The following is a 20,025-nucleotide window of genomic DNA, read 5'->3' on the forward strand; positions in this document are numbered from 1 at the left end:
GTCCTTGTTCAGTAGGAGACAGTAGAACAAGGTCATCAGCATAAAACAGAGACTTCACCTCTCTATCTAGGAGGGAGGGGCCAGGAGCAGCACATTGATCCAACTCAACAGCAAGTTCATTTATATACGTCAAATAAAGTCGGACTTAAATTGCAACCCTGGCGTACACCTCTTCTCTGGGTGAAGAATTAAGTTTGTTTGTCTCCAATTTTAACAGCACACATATTTTCCAAATACATTGATTTAACCAGATCGTACATTTTGCCCCCTATACCACAGTGTAGAAGCCTGTAATAGAGCCCTTCATGCCAAATAGAGTCGAAAGCTTTCTTGAAAACAAAAAGTGTGAAGGGTATATACATGGTCGGTGGTGCAGTGTTTTGGGAGGAAGCCAATTTGACTTTTACTCAAGATGGAGTGTTCCTCAAGGAAAACTAGTATTCTTTTATTTAGAATACTACAGAATAATTTACCTAGACAGCTGCTGACACAGATGCCACGGTAGTTATTAGGGTCTGATTTGTCCCCACTCTTATGAATGGGGGAAATGAGCCCTTTGCACCAGATGTCAGGATTTCATCCTGACTGTTATACAATATTGAACAACTTTAACACTGCACCCTGCATCTCTGGAGTGCTGCATTTGAGCATTTCGTTTTTAATGCTGTCTGGACCACAAGCTTTCCTCGGCTGGAGAGATTTTGTCTGTGTGACCAATTCTTCCCAAGTAATTGGGAAATCAAGGGGGTTTTGGTTGTCTTTAATTGTTTCTTCTAATGTTTGGAGTTCTTCTTGTATAATACATTGATCTGAATTAATTTGATTTATTGGTATGTCTTTGTACAGATTTTCAAAATGTGCTCTTGATGTCACCATTTTGGATAATGTCTGTTGCTTTGTGTTGAACTTGTTCCACATATCCCAGAATTGATTTTGATTAATTGCATTCTCAATATCTTCAAGTTTCATATGGGTATAATTTTGTCTTTTGTTCCTAATTGTTCATTTATATTTCTTTAAAATTTCATTGTATCTAATGCGTAGGGCTGGGTTGTATGGTTGGCGATGTTTTTCATTTGCTATTGTTCTCAGGTCTTTTCTGATGGTCTTGCATTCTTGATCAAACCATTTGTCAGCGTTTTGCCTTTTAACAGGCTTCCGTTTTTGTTTTATGAGGTCAGCTTTAATAGCTGCCTTATGAAATATCATATTGATGTCATCAATGGCCTTGTTTACACCATCTCTGGCAGAGACCTATTGGTTTTGGTCATATATTGATATGTCATTCATCAGATCAGGTGAGTTCAAGGCCATGATGAATTTGTTTCCACTGTCTGGGGCCCATCTGTAAGTAGGATTTAATTTAAACAGCTTACTGGGTTCCCTTTTTGTGTCACTTATTTGATCTGAGAGTTTAAAGAACACATTTATTTGGTTGTGGTCTGAAAGGGGGGATTGCTGTCTGACAGTGAATGCACTCATAGTGGAGGAGTCCATGTGAGTGATTGCATAGTCTACTACACTAGACCCAAGAGCTGAGGAGTATGTGAATCTCCCTAAAGAGTCCCCTCTGAACCTACCATTAACTATGTACAGGCCTAAGGCCTGACAGAGATGCACTATCTCCCTGCCACTTTGATTTATTTCAGAGTCAAGGTTGTTCCGACGGGTGATGGTTGGTGTGGTAAACAGGGGGGCCTGACCAAATACATGGTTGTTGCACTGTGGGTCCATGACATCAGGTTCAATTCCTGTTCGTCCATTCAGATCTCCAGTTCGAAGCACGTTTCCCTGGGCGTGGAAGTAGGCAATTTCTGAATGGAGAGTGTCAAAAATGTCTTCTTCAAAATAAGGAGAATCTACTGGGGGTATATAAATTGCACAGAGATATAGATCCCTATCAGTTATGCCTAGGGTTTGATCTAATCTCAACCAAATGTGTGATTTACCCTGTTTTACTGGTGAGATCTGACGGCAAAGATCTCCTTTATACCACACCAAGATCCCCCCCGATGTTCTGCCGTTGCGTATGTTTTTTAATTTTATAGAGGGCACCATGACTTCATTATATCCTGGAGGACAGTGAGTGAGCAAATCATTTTGACACCATGTTTCTGTCAATACAATTATATCAACATCTTTGATAGATTTCATGAATTCAGGGTTTCCACTCTTCAGCTCAAAGGTTGAGGAGTGGAGACCCTGAATATTCCAAAAGCTTATATGAAATGAACGCATTAAAAAACAATCAAAATGAACCTGTATAGTGAGACAAATTAAAACACCTACAACTATCTATACATTTATAATACTAAATAATACTTACATATGAATTCCATGAAGGTATGTACTATTTTCACTAATATTACCATTGTACTGAATACTACTATTGCTATTATTACTATTGCTAACTAACAATATATTTCCATGTTGTTCTGTTACTCAAATGGGAAAGTGTTCTGAGTATGTCTATCTAAGCTGGACAGAAGCCGGGTACACAGGGTGTGCAGCATCTCCCTGATGTATCCCAGCTCAGAGGTAGCAGGGGGAGGGACTGTGGCAGTAGGCTGGGCTACAGCTGCAGCATAGCTCCGCTGCTGTGGGTGGGGAGGGGGACCAGGGGCAGGTGCTGCTGCTTAGCTCCGCTATAGTAGATGGGGAGGGGGACCAGGGGCAGGTGCTGCTGCATAGCTCTGCTGCTGTGGGTGGGAAGGGTCAGGTGCTTCTACATAGTTCTGCTGCCGATGCTGTAAAGGGGGATGGTGGGCAGGGACTGAGGAGGGGGAAAGTAGCCTCCTCTGGTTGTGATTCACAGTGGTGAGGTGGTGGGCGTGTAGGGAGTGGGAGGTCCAGGCTGAGCTGTTGTGTCTCCTCACAGCAGGGGGGATGATCCTGGGGTGGAAGGACTGCTTCCTAGGGCCGTGTCTTTGAGGGTCTTTGCAAAGATCTTCACCTTCTCTTTGTGAAGATGGAGTTTATCATAGAGGTCCCAGGTGCCAATGGTTGGGTGGAGGGCCAGGTGGATGTTTGGTAAGGTGGCACATCCTCTTCTGATCTCCATATTGATGTCATGGATGACATGAGGAGGGGTGTCCGTCCTAGGTAGCAGGATAGAGATCACAATGCGGGTGTCAGGGAATTCCTTACTGGCCTGCTCCGCCATCTTCCTCACTGCCTCAGCAGTGTGCATTCGGACGCTGTGCAGGTCATTTGTTCCTGTGTGGATCACCAGGCACTGAGGGCTTCTGAGGGTCTCCTTTTTTAACAGCTTCATTGCCTGGCCTGTGGTGCTGCAGCGTTTCAACAGCACTTTTTTACCAGGAAAAAGCTTGTTTGTGTCCAGGAATTTCCTATTTGAGTCAGCCAGCAGGACCACTTGTGGAGCTTGTTCTTCTGGCTGAGTGGAGGGAAGCTGGGATGGGCAGAGCTGGTTGTTGGCAGCTGGCTGTGTGGGTGTATTAGGAGTTGCCAGGGTGTTGTTGGGCTGGGTGCAGAGCAGAGACGGTGGGACAGATACAAGGCAGGGGTTTGGGACACTGGCAGGGAGAGTCTGTGTCTCTGTAGTTGTCATTGTGGGGACTGCTGAGAGTTGGTCTGTCAGGTGTTGGACTTTCCTGGTGAAGCTCCTTTCTCTATTCTCAGCATCCTCCTTCACTTTGGCTAACTGAGCACGGAGCACACTGTTGTCCTGTTTTAGTGCCTCTACACTTCCTCTTAGGTCAGATGCCAAGGCTTGGTTGTCTCTCTTGAGCTGCTGGATCTCCTCATGAAGCTGCTGCACAGTGTTGTCTTGGTGGTCAGACAGCCTGGCCTGAGTCAGCTCTTTGAATTCAGCAAAGTCCAGCTCCAGCAGTGCCATACTCTCCTTTAGCTGCACCAACCAGCTAAAGGAGAGTATGGCCCTGCTGGAGCTGGAGCTGGCAGGTGTGGGAGGGGCAGAGATGGATAAGGTGGTGGGGTTCTCTGTTGGGCTGTCATCTTCACTATCAGAGGGGACATTGATCCTCTTGGTGTCCACCTCAGCTTTTAACAAGGAGAAAGCCTCTTCAAAGGACTCCAGGTTGGCTTCATTCCCCTGGATCATGATCTTTCCTTTGGTGTAGTATGTGATGGTGAGCAGAGGGTCATCCTTGTCAAGGTGTTCGTCTTTACAGATCTTTAATCTGCCTCCTGAGCCGATGCCCTCACTGGATACGTACGCATAATTGTTGCACAGAGTATCTTTCCAGATGTAGATGGAATCAGTGAAGAATAAGAGGTTGTTCTTCTTCCTTCTTTCTTTGTGTTGAGCGTAGTCAGTGAAGAGGACTTCTGGATTTTCACGTAGTATCTTCTCCTTGTGTTTCTCCCTAGCTGCTGCACTCTTACATTTAGCAGGGTATTCAACCTCCCTGCTCTCTGTTCTGTGAGCTGCCTTCTGACCGGTTTCCATGGCGACTACTTGTTTACTCCACAGGGGGCTAGGCTAACTGTTTACTTTGTTAGCTTTTCTAGCCTTTAAACACAACTTTTTTTTGTTTGTTCTTTTTTCTTCTTCTTGTCTTCATCGAATATCTCTTCTGTTATCGTCTTTAGTACAGTTTCTCCTTGGAAATGTTGGTAACAGTGGCAGGTAGTAGCCTAGTTAGCAGTTGACAGCAAGCTACACAGTTGACAGCTAGCTAGTTTACAGTTAGCTAGTTGTTTTGATTTAAAAAATATATCCAAAGATGATATTTTTTTCTTCTTTTTTGCTGATTAATGTTGTTACCTCTTCTTTAGAGTCCTTCTTCAGTTGAAGGTTCTTTTGCAAAATGTCCCACTTTTTAGGTCCAAGTTTGAGATATATTCAGGAGCTCATTTTTGATGCAGCTTCTTCTCATGGAATCTCTCTCTCTGTTGCTCTCTGGCACCCTCTCTTCCTTTTGGCTGTTTCTTTCAGGAAGACACACCTGTCCAGGTGTGTTGCAGCTACTGACAGCATTTAATGGGGATTGAATGGAAGCCTCGCTCTTTGTTTATACCAATAATTTGTTGTCTGAGCGTCCTTTTGAATATGTTACATCCTCTCTGCGAGCATTTTCTATTAGAGGGTCCGTAACAATCACTGCTGAGGAACCACCATTGGTTATTCTGTGTAAAACATAAATAAAAACAGAATGCAATCATTTGCGAACTTTTACAAAGTGTTGCTGAGCCCATGTAGTATTATTTTTTATACAATCATGTGTTTCACAAAGTGCTGGAGCTTTCCCCGTCGTTGCTTGTGAAGGACTGAGCCTTTCAAGGATGCCTCCTTAATACTGAATCATGATACTGTCACCTGTTACCAATGAACCTGTTAACCTGCAGAATGCCTGTGGGAGATGCTACATTCATCCTTTCCACCACTGCGCAGGCAGAGCTTTGCCTTGATATTGGATAGTGAATTTCCCCAGCGAGGGATCAATAAAGTCATATCTTATATTATAAATGGAAGCCATCATTTCGTTTGAATAGTTAGTGGCAAATTAATGGACAAACTCTGAAGAAAAGACCTAAAGTGTCTCAATAAAGGCCACCAACATGTTTTGAATAGGGTTTGGTGAAGGCTGATGGCAAAAGACCAGGGAGACCAGGGCGGCTGAGACGAATGTTGGAGTGAGGCTGGTGTGAGCAGGGGTCAATGAGGAAACGTGGCAGGCAGGGAATGGCTGGCTGGCAGACTGACGAGCTGATGATGATGATCCTGAGGAACAAAGAGAATGCAAGTTAGAGCAAAAAGTATGAGGAGGCAAAAACACAAGATGTAAAGAGTAGGAGCCTGAAGTGTAGCTGCCACTGGGATGAGACTGGTGTCTGGTGGTGAGTGGACGGAAAGTCGGACTGGATTTTCTGCAGGTTGATGACTTGATGAGAGGCAGGTGTGCAGACTGGGTGGAATGATAAGCTAATTACAGGAAGATGTGCACACTGAGCTGTGCCAGGAGGGAGAACCACACCCATGCCAGGACACACACTGACAAACATGAGAGAGAGAGAGAGAGAGAGAGAGAGAGAGAGAGAGAGAGAGAGAGAGGGGAGCATTGGATACATGAGGGAGAGGAAAAAACACAGGAAAACACCTGGAAACCTTGGGGGAACCGGCCACGGCCATCACAGAACAAGTGTGTGAACTCTACTGGAGGGATGAACACCATTCTAACAAAACATATTCCCTTATCTGGTGTTTTATGGCGGTGGTGGAGAGCACTGTATTACACGTCGGTCCCACCGGTGTTCAGTTGTGTTGAGATGTGGTGATTGTGAAGGTCACAGCATATTATTCACATCCTCATCAAACCTTTAGTGAGCCCTCCTGCCCTGTGGATGGTGGCATTATCATCTTCGAAAAGATCATCAGTCCGTTAAGGGGTTACGTCTCTAACTGTACTTTACCTGGAGACACATAGCACATATTGTGATTGCAACATCCCTGGGTTGATACCTGACAAGGGACCTTTGTTGCACATCCTTCTCCATCACAATGACAAAAGAAGAAGTTATTATAATGAATAGATGAATTACAAAATAAAAATAATTTTATAGGTTTTATATCAAAATATTGTGATAAATCTATAGCTGGTAGAGGCTGTGTAGTTGTCAGTTGCCTGCCTTGCTTGATGGCATGGTGCTTGTGGTGCTCTGTAAACCACCTAATCCACCTACTGTGTGCCTAGAAACTGGTCTAAATCAAGTATTCTCTCAGTCAAACATACCTATATTATAGAACCTCTCTGAGCTCAGAGTTGTGTGATAGAGGAAAGATCCCATTTCTGCCTGTGAATTATTAAAGGCCAAAAAGTCTCCACACCATGAAAACCCTTCACCTATATGCTTTCAGCGCTATATATAAAATGAGTCAGAAGATCCAGTGGTCTGAATTGGCCTATGTGTTGTGTTGATCTATTTTTGTCCTCTTCTGCTCCACTGTTGTCCCAGTGCGTGAGAAATCAGAGGCTAGTTCACTTACCCACTTACTCTCTGAGCATCAGAGACACGCAACCCTCAAACCCACCAGGACCTTTAGACAGCAGCGTTAATGAAGTGTGCTCACATTCCAGATTGTAACTTGTTAAAACAATACAGGACGATTTTTCTGGTCAAAATGCCCAGGTCATTCTTGACCTATTTACTCTGCTGTCTTTGCTCAGTTTGTTCCTCTGCTGCAGCTGACAGCAGGTGACGGCCAGACACTCTAACAGAGATGGAGTCATTCATAAACTCCTCATACTTCATATGCAGTCTCTTGACCTATCAGCTCAACTTTTATCTGTCCTAACCTCTCTGTATCTAATATGTTGTTGCTTCTATTCTTTTTTATCTCTTATCACAGTCAAAAATAATTGCACAAAGAAAATCAATTCATTAGCTGCATTTTAATTGAATACCCATCATGTTTTAACGTGTGATTACTACAGTTTCAGCCATGCGTGTGCCATAGCTTTAAGGTGGGTAATGTCTGACTGATGGTCAGTCTGTCTATCAGCCCCGCCACTGAAATTTGATCAAGTGTTGATGTTGATTTGTTTTATAAAATGTAGAACCAACTCAAGATGGGTTGTTGTGATATTATGACATGCTGCTGCTCACATGTATACATATATTTTTTAACACTAAAACCATTGTGAACATATCTGAGTTTGCAGAATTGAACTACATATTCCTCCAGAGCTTCTCTTCTGCACTCTTAGCTCCACCTTTTCTCTGTCTCTCCTCCTCCCTTTCTCCTGCTCTCTCCTTTTTTTCTTCACACTGCTCGGCCCCGACATGACTAAACATTTGTTTTGATGACCCACAGAGAGAGTACCATACCACACCAAAAGCAGGTGTGGCGCTGACAGTTTACAGTTGTGAATGACTGTAGCTGCCCCATGATGGTTTTAGCTTTGAATTACCCATCTAATTTTACATTTTTAATACTATTCCGACATGGGTAGATCAGCTAGCCAGGCCGCTGGGATTTCTACTGATGCTCTTGATAGCCAGTCCAGGCCTGACCACGAATGATAAATAAGACTGCACATGCAACTGAAAATCACATTAAAAGCCTGTTTTTCACTCTCCTAGAACCAGATTTTAGGGGGGAAAACTACACTGATAAGATTACTAGGCTGAATCAAATGCTTCTAAGCGTCAATCATTGCCATTGTAATCTACATCCCAAATCAGTATTCGATGGCATCGGTGTTTTTTAATTTTTTTGAAGATCCAATAGTGCAGTCATTTTAAAAGGATTCCCAGTATTTTAAAACATCCCGACCTTCGAACAGAAGAAACGTTAAGTTGACATCAATGATTACTATAAAGTTAAGATCTGTGATTTCTTTTAGCTTGTTTCCACTCGGTTTCTGCTTGTAAATCAAATAAAACTCTCCACTGACTTTATTATCTTATGAATGCTGTTATATTGTGTTGTATTGAGATCCTTCTTTGTGCAAAGAGACACTGTTCGAGTTTTTTGCTTGAAATCACATCACATAGCCTAATCACCATCAGTAAATAGTGGGCCATGTCCAGCCTCACTGCTGGAGAGGGATGCTGTTTTCTGGGGAGTAGTTCACTGAAACTTCGGTAGGGAAGACCGACCGGGTCCTGACTTTTCCACATTAAATTTGGTGATTGTTTCTATATAAGTTGCCAAAGACAGTAACTACAACAACACAAGCATGAAAGGCACAAAGATGTGTTAGTCAAAGTTTTTTGCTCAAAATCATGTCACAATCATGGTCAATTGACAGTGGGAGATGCCTGGATCTCTCTGCCGGGGACATGTGCTGTTTTCTGGACAAGTGTGACAAAGAGTTGGTAGGACAGACAGGGTGACGGGGACTTTTTTACATACACCAATCAGCCACAACATTAAAAGCACGTTTTATATTGCGCAGGCTCCCCTTGTGTTACCAAAACAGCTCTGACCCATTGAGACAGAGACACAAGACTTCTGGGGGTGCCCTGTGGCATCTGGCTTCGAGATATTGACAGTGGATTCTTGGGTCCAGTATACTGGGGGGTGGGGCCTCCATGGATCAGACTTGTTCCTGCATGTCTGGGGGTTTTGGAGATTGGATCAATGCCTTGGGCTGTTTTTCCACATTCCTTGTGTCATTCCTGAGCAGTTTTTGTGGTGTGGCAGGGGAACATCGTCCTTCTGTTGTTTGTGGGGTTTTTTTTGGTTTACAATGGTGTTCGGATGGGTGGTATGTGTCAAGTGGCATCCACGTGAATGCCAGGACCAAAGGTTCCCCAACATTGTAACAAAATGATCAATGTTAATCACATCACCTGTCAGTGGTTTTAATGTTGTGGCTGATTGGTGTATATTTTTGGCAGTTGTCTCTCATACAAGTCGCCAAAGACACCACCTACTACCACATTACTGTTGTTTGTTCTTATAACATTGCTTTACGGGTTGAAGTGTGGGACATATACAGTGCTGCTTGAAAGTATGTGAACCCCTTGAGCAGTTTAGATGTTTCTGTTGTTTTGCCATGATTTTCTTATTTTATTATCACCAGTTTTTAAATATGAAATGTCAGATTTATGTTTATCAATTGTATGTACTTATTTATTGGCACTTGTTTAAGTAGCCCCAAAACTACATGAAACATGGAATTAGTGTATGTTGAAAAAATGTAAGTGCACCCCCAGCTGCATTGGTAAAGTCAAGCAGGTAACAGACTCAGGTGAAACACATTTGGGTGCTTAACTAATCATTTAAGCAGACCAATGAAATGAGACATCTTTGGGAAAGAGTTTGGCCAGCACTAACTAAAAGAGAGGAAACCAACCAAACCACTGTAGTTCCATACAGATCAACAATGCTGAGAGGAAAGGAGATATCTGAGGACATGAGGAAGAGGGTAGTGATAGCCCATCAGTCTGGGGAGGGCTATAAGACCATCTTCAAAAAATTCCAGCTCCATCCATCCACTGTAAGACAAATCATTTACAAATGGAGGGCCTTCAACATGACAGCAACTCTGCCTAGAAGTGGACGCCCACTAAAACTATCACCCAGAAGCACCAGAAAAATAATAAATCAGGTAAAGGCCAACCCACACATCCCCTCTAGAGAGTTGCAGACCTCTCTGGTAGCATACAGATGAGTGGACAGATGAGTCCAAAATAGAATTATTTGGTCACAATCAAAACCACCATGTTTGGAAAAAAGCCAACACTGCATATCAAGAAAAGAACCTCCTCCCAACAGTGAAGCATGGTGCTGGAAGGTCTGGGGCTGCTTTTCTGCTTCTGGACCTGGACGACTCCATATTATCCAGGGAACCATGAATTTTCAGGCCTATCAACAAATTCTTGACCAGAATTTCCTGCCATCAGTCAGGGAGTTGAAGCTGGGACGAAAATGGATTATGCAACAAGACAATAGCCCAAAGCATTCCAGCAAAACTACAAAGGAATAGCTTCAAATAAGGGGATTCGTACTCTGGATTGGCCCAGTCAAAGACCGGACCTTAATCCAATTGAAATGTTGTGGCGAGACCTGAAGAAGTTGGTACATGCCAGATGTCCCTCCAACCTCTCTCAACTGGCTGAGTTCTGCAAGGAGGAGTGGGCAAAAATCCCCATAAGCAGATGCGAGAGACTGGTTAGTGGTTACAGAAGACGTTTGGTTGAAGTAATGGCTGCAAAAGGAGGAGCCACAAGCTACTAAATAAAAGGGTTCACATACTTTTGCACGTTAAATTTTCAGTTTTTGTGAAATAAACCACTTTTGTTGAATTAAATATCTCTTTTTGTGTGTGTGTCCATTATTTTAAAGGTGTGCTTTACAAATTGGGATTTTAATGTATCTTTAATAAGGTTATTTTAATGTTTTTTTACAAAAACAGTGACCGTGTCTGGAGGGTTCACAAACTTTAAAGCAGCACTGTAGCTCAAATAGTGGCAGCAGCTGTCACTACCCTGCCATGGCAGCTGCTGTTCGGGGCATCTGCCACTTACCTGCCACTGCCACTATTTAAGCTTGCTGTCTTTCAAACTCTGGCTGAGTGTGGCAGCAGAGCGGGGGTTCTTAACTAAATTATAATGGCCACAAGAAGTCATCTACAGCAATCAAAACATCACAACACTATGTTATATTGTGAACAAAAAATTAACACTTTTAAGTGGTAAGCCTCATCGGTCATCTATCGGAGGCAAGACTCAATAATGGCAGTCGCCTCTGTGGGAATTTAAGTCCTTGTGGACCAGAAATAAGGTTTGAGTTCCTCTTGACAACAGCAGGTCCGTTGAGTTCAGTTTAATGTCTTGTAAATGGTCTGTTCATATTTTTTATTGTGCACAATGGCCATGGCATTTTCATGCCCTCCGCTGTCACTGCAAGGGAAAATATTAGCTGCTTCATGTGGTGTTGACATATTGGGACCAGACGGGCGGTGTCTCAGTTTATTTTTTCTCTACATGCCCTTACAAATTCATAATCTGTATCTTTTAATTGTGAATATTAAATGTTATTGTGATCCATTTGCTTTTTAAAATTAAATGCCAATAAACAGGCTATGTCTCGTACACTTTCTGAATTCAAGTGTCTCTCTTTTACTGAACTAAGATAAGCTAAATTGCCTTGTTTACATTCAGACTATGTTCAGATGTAAACTAAATGAAACTCATTGAAACAGTCTTAATTTATCATCCGCTGCTGATGTCCGACTCTCTCTCTCACTTCTCTGTCGCCTCATGCCTCTCCTGTCCCTGCCTGCCCTGTCTTCTCATCCCCGGAGTCATAGTTCTGCTCAGGGCTGCTGTAAATCACCTCCGTATTGTGTCCCCTGTCTTCAAACTGACCCCAGACGCTCTCAGAGGCTGTATTCAGTCCCAGGCTGCTGTTCAGACTTGTTCACTCTCACGCTGCTAAACCCCAGTTGAGGTGAGCACTGTTGCCCATGGTGACTCCCCTTGTGATTCCGAAGTCATGGTCAAGGCAAACTCTAGCTTGACTGGCTCCACGGCTAACAGAGCCATGAGTTTTTTTAAATAGCTACGGTAGCTAGCTACAGCCAACGATAACTAGGAAGGAGCAGCAGTTGTGATGTGCTGCCCCCAATGTTTTTTGAGCTGTTCACGAATTATGTCCATATTTTACAAAATAACACCTTTAAGATTGTAATTATTGTTTGCTTCCATTCTTTTGTCACTTACATCATGTACATTGCATCTTAAGAAACTTCAAATCACAGGGCCAGAACATAGTGTAGGTTTTCAAGCAGGACAAATACATCTGAACACTCCATCAGACACTGAAACAATATGGAGACAGAAAGGCAAGATGCATCATTAGTAGCTGATTTCTAAATTGTGTTTAAGTGTTTTCAGGAAAGTTTTTCTTTCAATTATTTTGTAGACCTTCCAACATTCACTGATTAGCAGCTGCTTTGTTTTGCCAAATCAAAGCACATTTGCCATTCATTATGTGATATTACACATGAAAAGAAACAAGCTGCCAAAGCTGCAGGGCTTGACTCGGTTAAAGAAACACTTTTCCCTCCGACCGTTTCAATTCGCCCACAGCAAATTCCTTTTTGGGTTTATGTACATGCTACCTTTTGTACCTCTCATTTTTCAAAATTGTACACAGATTATGTAAGCATTAAGAGCATGTGTATTTTTCCTACACTTTTCAAAGTAGAAACTACTAAATGGTTTTGACAAGGAGTTAATGCATTATCTGATTAATTAACTAAGTATTTCTTCTAAAAGGGAGACTTTTTCATTTGTAGATTGTTTCAAAAATATAATGAATGGGGTTGGTCCTGTCAAAAACTCATTAGCAGTTTACAGTTTTCAGTGTTCTGACTGAGCACGTACTCAGTTGCTCTCCAGTCTTCAAAACAATTTAGCTCCTGCAATCCTTTGGTGTGGTATTCTCTCTTTAAAAGTACCCAGTTTGTATTTCCTCTTTTTAGTTACTGCCCATTTTCAGATTTTTGCTCCTGTATTTAACAGTTTTTTAAAATAAATAACTCTTTATCACATGGGATGTGGGGTGGCCGAGGAAGTCTGAGGACATTCAATGGCATCATGATACATTTGTATTTTGTCCTGAATTCATGTTATATTGTAATTTCTTACCTGGGTATGTTGACATGCATACACGCATACACACATATACATACATACATACATACAGTACGTGTCCAGTTGTACTTCAACAAGAAGTTCAACTGTGTCTACATTCATTAAAGTCTAATCCTCCAACAGACAGATGTGATGATATAATAGAGCATTACATGTTTTAACAAACTAACCGAATACACATAACTGAGTTGTTTTTGTTTGCTCACACCATTATAACTGTGCTGTAGATAGTAACCAGCCAGACTAATGCAGAGTAAATCATTTTTACATTTCTTATTATATTGTTTACATACCTCTTTATATACCTATTATTGCTACCACTCCATACATCTGTATAAAAGATGTTTCAAAATGTATCCATGCTCTAGCACCCTGTTGCACGTTATATGGATATATCAGACAGTATGTTTGTCAATGTTTTGACTTAAAGTGGCAATGGACAACTTTCCCCCTAGTGTTTCCAAGTGGTATTATTGTTGCCACTTTTGTTGCAGACAACTGGAACGTTTTCAATGTCCTCAAGTCACAAATAACAACAACACAGTACTACATGTGAGTTTATTCAATCAATTAGTCTGTAATAGAAATGGATCGTTAGTTAAGCTTCCTTACCCCAGGTGACTGTGTGATCAAGAGAAAATTATGTGACTTTTGGTATAAACCTTGCTCATTTCCAGTCTTCGATCCAAATACAGATACAGAGATAGAAAAACAAAACATCTATTCAACATGGATGGACATCTCTACATAGACATTTAACCTTGTAAACATACTTTACCTACCATAACTAAACAATACAAGTTAGCCTGCCTTGTAACTCATTAAAGTAATGGTGTGGTTTCTGGGATGGTAATGGAATTGATTTGTTGTGTTTCCTGTCTTGTTTGGCACTGACCGACTGCATGTTTTACAGACCATCTTAACCTGTGCTTCGTCGCTTCTGAATTATCCAAACCGCTTCCATATAATTGACGTCATGTTACCTTTTAAGTTAACAATTTGCTCAGATGTGGGAATAACGCGTTCTGCTTCTTCAACAAATGTTTAATTGATCATACTGTTCGTTGCACACATGGATAATGAGCACTGCTGCCCATCAATGAAATATCCTGTACAGATGAAGTCTGTCTCAGTCCATCCACTGTGGGCTGTGCTCTGAGGTTACACTGCTGTCCACTGTCTGTGTGTGAGGAGCACAGTCCTCATGTAAACAGGCAGCGACACACACAAACCAAAGAGAGCAGAGAGATGAAAAAAAATTTCAACGTTCCTGTTGGTTCTGCTCCTTATTTTTCCTCTTTTCACACAGACACTTTCTTTCTTTTATACATACTGCTGCTCTTGTCTTGTTTTGTTGATCTCCATGTGTGCCTTTTATATTTTTAAAATATTTTTTATATATTTTATTTTGTCTAACTTATTTTGTCTTTTACCGAGAATAGTCGAACGAAGTTTCATTGTACACCCTGTATAATGACAATAAAGATTCATTCATTCATTCATTCATTTCCAAAGGACATCTAGGAATACCAAGACTGTTTTATTGCCCAGGCCTATGATGAAGAAGCAAGACACATCCATTTCAGAACAGGTTTTTATTTTCATCTGGCAACCATAGCAATCACCTCTTTGTTTTTCATTTTTGTTTTTAACAGTGTTATCTCTGTACACGGATGAGTTAGCTCATGTGGTAGTTGTGGCGTGCCACATCAGGGACACGATCTTTGTCTGTAGAAGGGTACTGGTTGAGTTCCGGACCACCAGAACAAGTTTTGATGAGAAAGTGAAAGGTCCATTCTTTCCTGCCTTGCAGTAACCACATTGAAGCGCCCTTAAGCAAGGCATAAACTGCTTCCTTATGGCTGCTTTTTGGCCAATCGATCAGATTGGATATGTGCCTAGTCTGACTGTGTAAAATTTCCTGCTCTGTCCTCTCCCTGACACTTGTCTCTGAGTTTGTTTTGGTGAACATAAATTCAGACAGACTGGATTAGCAGGAAACACGATGCTTTAAATCCTCTTAAGCATTCTGCCGTTAATCAGTGCATCTCCACACATCAGGGCCGTACGGGTCTGGGACAGATATTGCATTGAGGAATACCGCTTCTTTGTTCTCACTTGTTGTAACATGTTGTCTTTTATATCAACAGGTTCACCAAACTGGCACCGATGTTCCTTGATCCAAATTACAAACGATTCTCCAAGATCGGTGATTGCCTGCCTCCGTTTGGTGTAAAATCACAAGGTACGATTTCACATTCTTGTCTTTGCAGCTTAAGTAATACAGATCTGCTTTTCTCACCAGTTAAAGGGATAGTTTGGATTTTTTAAAGCAGGGTGTGTGAAGTAGTCAGTGTTATCTGCAGTCGATATGCCACCAGTTTGGAGAAGCAGCAGTACTACCGGTGAAACAGCAATGTACTGCTGTGGACAGGGTCAGCAATGACACGTGTTTTAGCCAGCCATCTAAATAAAGGTCACCTTAAGATAATCAATATCAGTTTAAGTGTACACTATATTTAAATTGTCACTGCTTTACCTTGCTGTCAGACAGCCCTTTCCTTTGGCACTATACTTGTCTCAACTCTAACTTCTGTGTTCCTATGCATACCATGCACTGTATGAAGCTGCAGTACAGCTATTTGATTCTGACTTTCAGAGGTTTATAGAAGAGACAACAATACAAGAAAATACAATATAGCCACAAGAATTGGGGTCCAAGCAGATTGCGAGTATTCAGATGTTTGTTTTGTCTAATTGAGAAGCACTTTAAAACACACCACATGCATGAATTTTCATGATGTTGGTATCTAGGACTGGACCACCTGAGGATTTGAGCTCAGCAGGATTACACAAAAACTACTGAACAGATTTTATCCAGAACTTGGATGGAGGATGGGTCTCAGCCCAGAATAGACTCCATTCACTTTTGATCCAGGAATTTCTTCTCACTGTCTTTAACATTGTGACACAGGGTGTTTTTCAACATTTTTCATTAATTTCTCAGGGAATAATACATGGACCTTGATGAAAACATTCTGACATATTTAGGTGGCTGATATTTATGAGTGAGTACAGTTTGATGCAGATCCAAATAAAAATCCTATTCTAGCAGATTTAAATGTTAATTTGATGTTGGGTTAGGCTTGACTGAATGAAAAGGGACTGTTGGACCTTGGGTGGAGGTATGTGCTCTACTGAGTGCCATTCTAGTTAGTTTTTTTGTTTTTTTTCAATTATGGTTTTTATTGTTTCCTCCACAGGCATTACAAAAGGCCGTCATCTGTGTTTTCCAAACATGCATTTACAAATGAAAACAAATATCGACACAAACCTCAAACTAAAAACACAACATCAACAGGTACAAATAAATAAAAACAAAAACAAAACTAGTAAGACATTGGCATACGTGTTTGAAGTACAAACAAAAGGGAAATAAATAAATAAATAAGATAAATAATTTTTTTTTTAAAAATCAGAAAAATATATTCCATTCCTTACCTTCATACATTACCCCTAAATCCCTTTCCGACAAAGCTTTTAGTCCTATAGTAGTGGTTGCTCAAGATCCCTCATGTTTTCCTCTGAAAGTTTAGGAAGATTTAAATTTTCAAAAAAAGCTCTTCCTTTTTTTACATCCATCTGGCCCTCAGACCTATAGAGCCCCTCATAGAACTCCTTAAACACATTGGTGATTTGTTTATGATTGGTGACCAGATTTCCATTTTTATCTTGAATCCCCCCAATTTGGCGAGCCGCTTCTCGGGCTTTCAGCTGGCTGGCCAGCAGTTTACCGCCATTCTAGTTTTAACATGTTGAAAAATTTTAATTCAAATCAGTGTTAAATTGTTGTAGTATGCACTGTCTGTGCTTGTGAGATAGAGGGAGTTTTGAATTGTGAATGAAACCCAAAGGTTTGAAGTGACTAACGGTTTAAAAACAGAGAAAGAAAGGAGGAGAGGTTTTTGGTTATAATAGCTTTATCATAGTACTTATGATTTATGAGCGTTTATGTAAACTGAAAATGCATAATTTCAACCAAAACAGATTTTAGTTTTTCAATGTAACGACTGCCCGAGACCCACAGGTGGACATGTGAGTACCTCAGCAGAAGGGTAACAAAACAACAGGACTGAATGGAGCAGAATGTTTGTTACCATGTGCAAACTTTGACTACGGAAATGCAAAAAACAAACTGAATTGAACTGGAGAGCTTGGTGAAAACAAGGTTTTTTCAGTCTCCAGGAAACAACATGATTCAGTAGCACCATTCACACTGCCCTTTCAAGGCAGGAATCATGCACTGATACTACGCCTCGCCATCCATGTGAAAGTTACAGATGCGGAGAGGGGGGACAGTTTCGTTCCACCTCTCATCCACTGGAGGTGGTATCCTAGCCTAGCAACCATGTTGCTCTCTACTTGGCAAATGTGCCTTGGTCCACACAACCTCCTTCACCAAAAGTGTCAGACCTATTGGAAAAGGCAGCTCAAGGCTCACACCTGGAAGGAGAAATTAAAGAGAGGCTTAGAAAGATGCTGTAATACAATAATGATGTCTGTACCACCAAAGTGGGATGCACTGGTTTGCTCAAACACCAAATATTTCTGACTGATGATATGCTGATAAAACAGAAACCTTACCGTCATTCACCACCAAAACAAAAGGAGCTTCTGGACGAAATGTTGGAAAGCAATGTGATAGAGCCTTCATCTTTAGCATGGGCTTTCCCAGTGGTGATCGTTCCTAGAAAAAGTGGAAAACCCAGATTCTGTGTGGATTACAGAAAACCCAATGCCAAGACACATACAGATGCTTATCCCATCCCTACCATCCAGGAAATCATTGAGTCCCTTGCTGGAGCCACAGTGTTCTATGCTCTGGATCTTAACAAGAGGAAGATGGATCCAGATTCCCAAGCTAAGACTGCTTTCATGTGTCCATACGGTCTATACCAGTTCAAGGTAATGCCCTTTGGCTTTAAAAATGCCCCTGCCACCTTCCAAAGGCTCATGGATATGGTCTTAGGAAAACTTAAAGGGTGCACTAGTTTTGTGTACTTGGATGATATAATCATCTATTCTGGCTCCTGGCAGCAGCATTTCAAGGATGTCCAAGCCATCACGGACAAGCTCAGGCAGGCAGGCCTCACTGTGAATGTGAATGAAGAAAAGTTAATTCTTCCATACCTCCCTGACATTCCTTGGACATGTTGTATCTTCAGATGGGGTTCAGGTGGATCCAGAGAAGACGCAGGCTGTCCAAAATTTCCCATTGCCCACCAACAGAAAGTCTCTTGAGCGGTTCATGGGCATGGCGGGATGGTACCATCGGTTTGTGCCAAAATTTTCATGAACTGCAGAGCCTCTCAATGCCCTGAAGAGAAAGGAAGCTTAGTCCTGTTGGTCACCTGAATGCCAAACCGCCTTCGACACTCTTAAAAAGCACTTGATGAATCCTCCTGTCTTGGGACATCCAGACTTCAATCCTGGGCACGGTATTGGTTCAAGGAACAGATCCAGGCAATGAAGAAGTCCTGGCTTATAGTAGCCGTAGTCTTAACCCAGCTGAGAGAAACTACTCTGCTATGGAACTTGAGTGCCCGGCTGTGGTTTGGGCTGTGGAGAAGTGAAGAGTTTACCTCGAGGGATGCCTTTTTAAGGTGGTAACGGACCACCAAAACCACCAAACCCAGTACCTGACTGATCAGGTGGGCTCTCAGGCTCCAGGAGTTCACCTTCACTATGGAGTACAGAAAGGGCAGATATAAAACAGTTCGAGATGCCCTGTCTAGAGCTCCGAGTGACTGTCATGAGTCTACTCACGGTCCCAATTGTGCCACCATTGTGTCTGCCATGCCGGAGACCTCAATGGATCTACCCATCTCCACTGAAGTAGTGTGGAATGCCAAGCAGAAAGACCCTAAAAGTCAAACCTTCTACCAAGACATTGTAGAGAAGGGTGAAATACAGGTGAACACAAATACTACTTATAAAATTGTTGAGGATTTAATCTACCGGGTTGTGAAGTTGCCTTATAAAACCATGTACCAGATATATACCTGAGAGCCTTCGATCACAGCTTCTGACATCATTCCATCAAGACCCTCTTGCCGGCCATTGGAAGATACAAGACCTATGTCAAACAGCTTGTGACAAATTGCCAAGTCTGTCAACTTTATAAACCTGAAAGCCATAAGCCAGCAGGAAAACTGCAACAGACAGTGGTATGCCGCCCCTGGGAAATGTTGGGGATGGATTTGATGGGTCCCTTCCCCAGGAGCTCCAGCAGAAATCTCTATCTACTTGTGTTTGTGGATTACTATTCAAGATGGGTGGAGCTCTTTCCTTTAAGGAAAGCTACGGCTGAGGCCATCTCTTGCCAATACCAGACCACGTACTCTCTGATAGGGGCTCCCAATTTGTCTCCTCCGTCTTCCAAGCCACCTGCAAAACAAGGAACGTGTCACACAAACTTACATCTGCCTACCATCCTCAGACAAATCTAACAGAACGTATTAACCGATCATGATAGCCTCCTATGTTGGCTCCAGTCATAAGCACTGGGATAAACACCTTCCTGAGTTTGCCTTGAACTCTGCTGTACAGGAATCCACAGGAGTTAACCCAGCTGAACTCAACCTTCACTGGCCACTACAGGGACCACTGGATGTATTGCTACAGCCCAGAGAGGCTGTTCCTGATTCAACAGCCAATCCAAAGATCTCACAGCTTGAGGAACTTCAGGCTTTTGTCACTAAAAACCCCTTTCTGGCCCATAAGCGACAGAAAAGGAACTATGACAAGCATAGCAGAGAGGTCGCTTTGGAAGAGCAAGCCCGATTCTGGCTGCATGCCCTTCCCTTTTCCAAGGCTGAGAAATCATTTACTGCTAAACTGGCTCTGTGTGGCAAGGTCCCTACCGTATTA

At 42.1% G+C, this 20,025-nt stretch overlaps 1 protein-coding gene across 2 annotated transcripts in view; it reads left to right on the forward strand.

Annotated features, from left to right (window-relative positions):
* Positions 1-20,025, forward strand: part of LOC141004670 (CMP-N-acetylneuraminate-beta-1,4-galactoside alpha-2,3-sialyltransferase-like) — a 161,698-nt gene that overhangs the window by 51,444 nt on the left and 90,229 nt on the right. For both annotated transcript variants that reach the window (XM_073476323.1, XM_073476324.1), the window contains exon 5: positions 15,246-15,340. In XM_073476323.1, the coding sequence (XP_073332424.1) occupies positions 15,246-15,340 (95 nt within the window). The remainder of the gene's footprint in view (positions 1-15,245; positions 15,341-20,025) is intronic.

Source organism: Pagrus major, chromosome 11, assembly GCF_040436345.1.
Source record: "Pagrus major chromosome 11, Pma_NU_1.0".
NCBI lineage: Eukaryota > Metazoa > Chordata > Actinopteri > Spariformes > Sparidae > Pagrus > Pagrus major.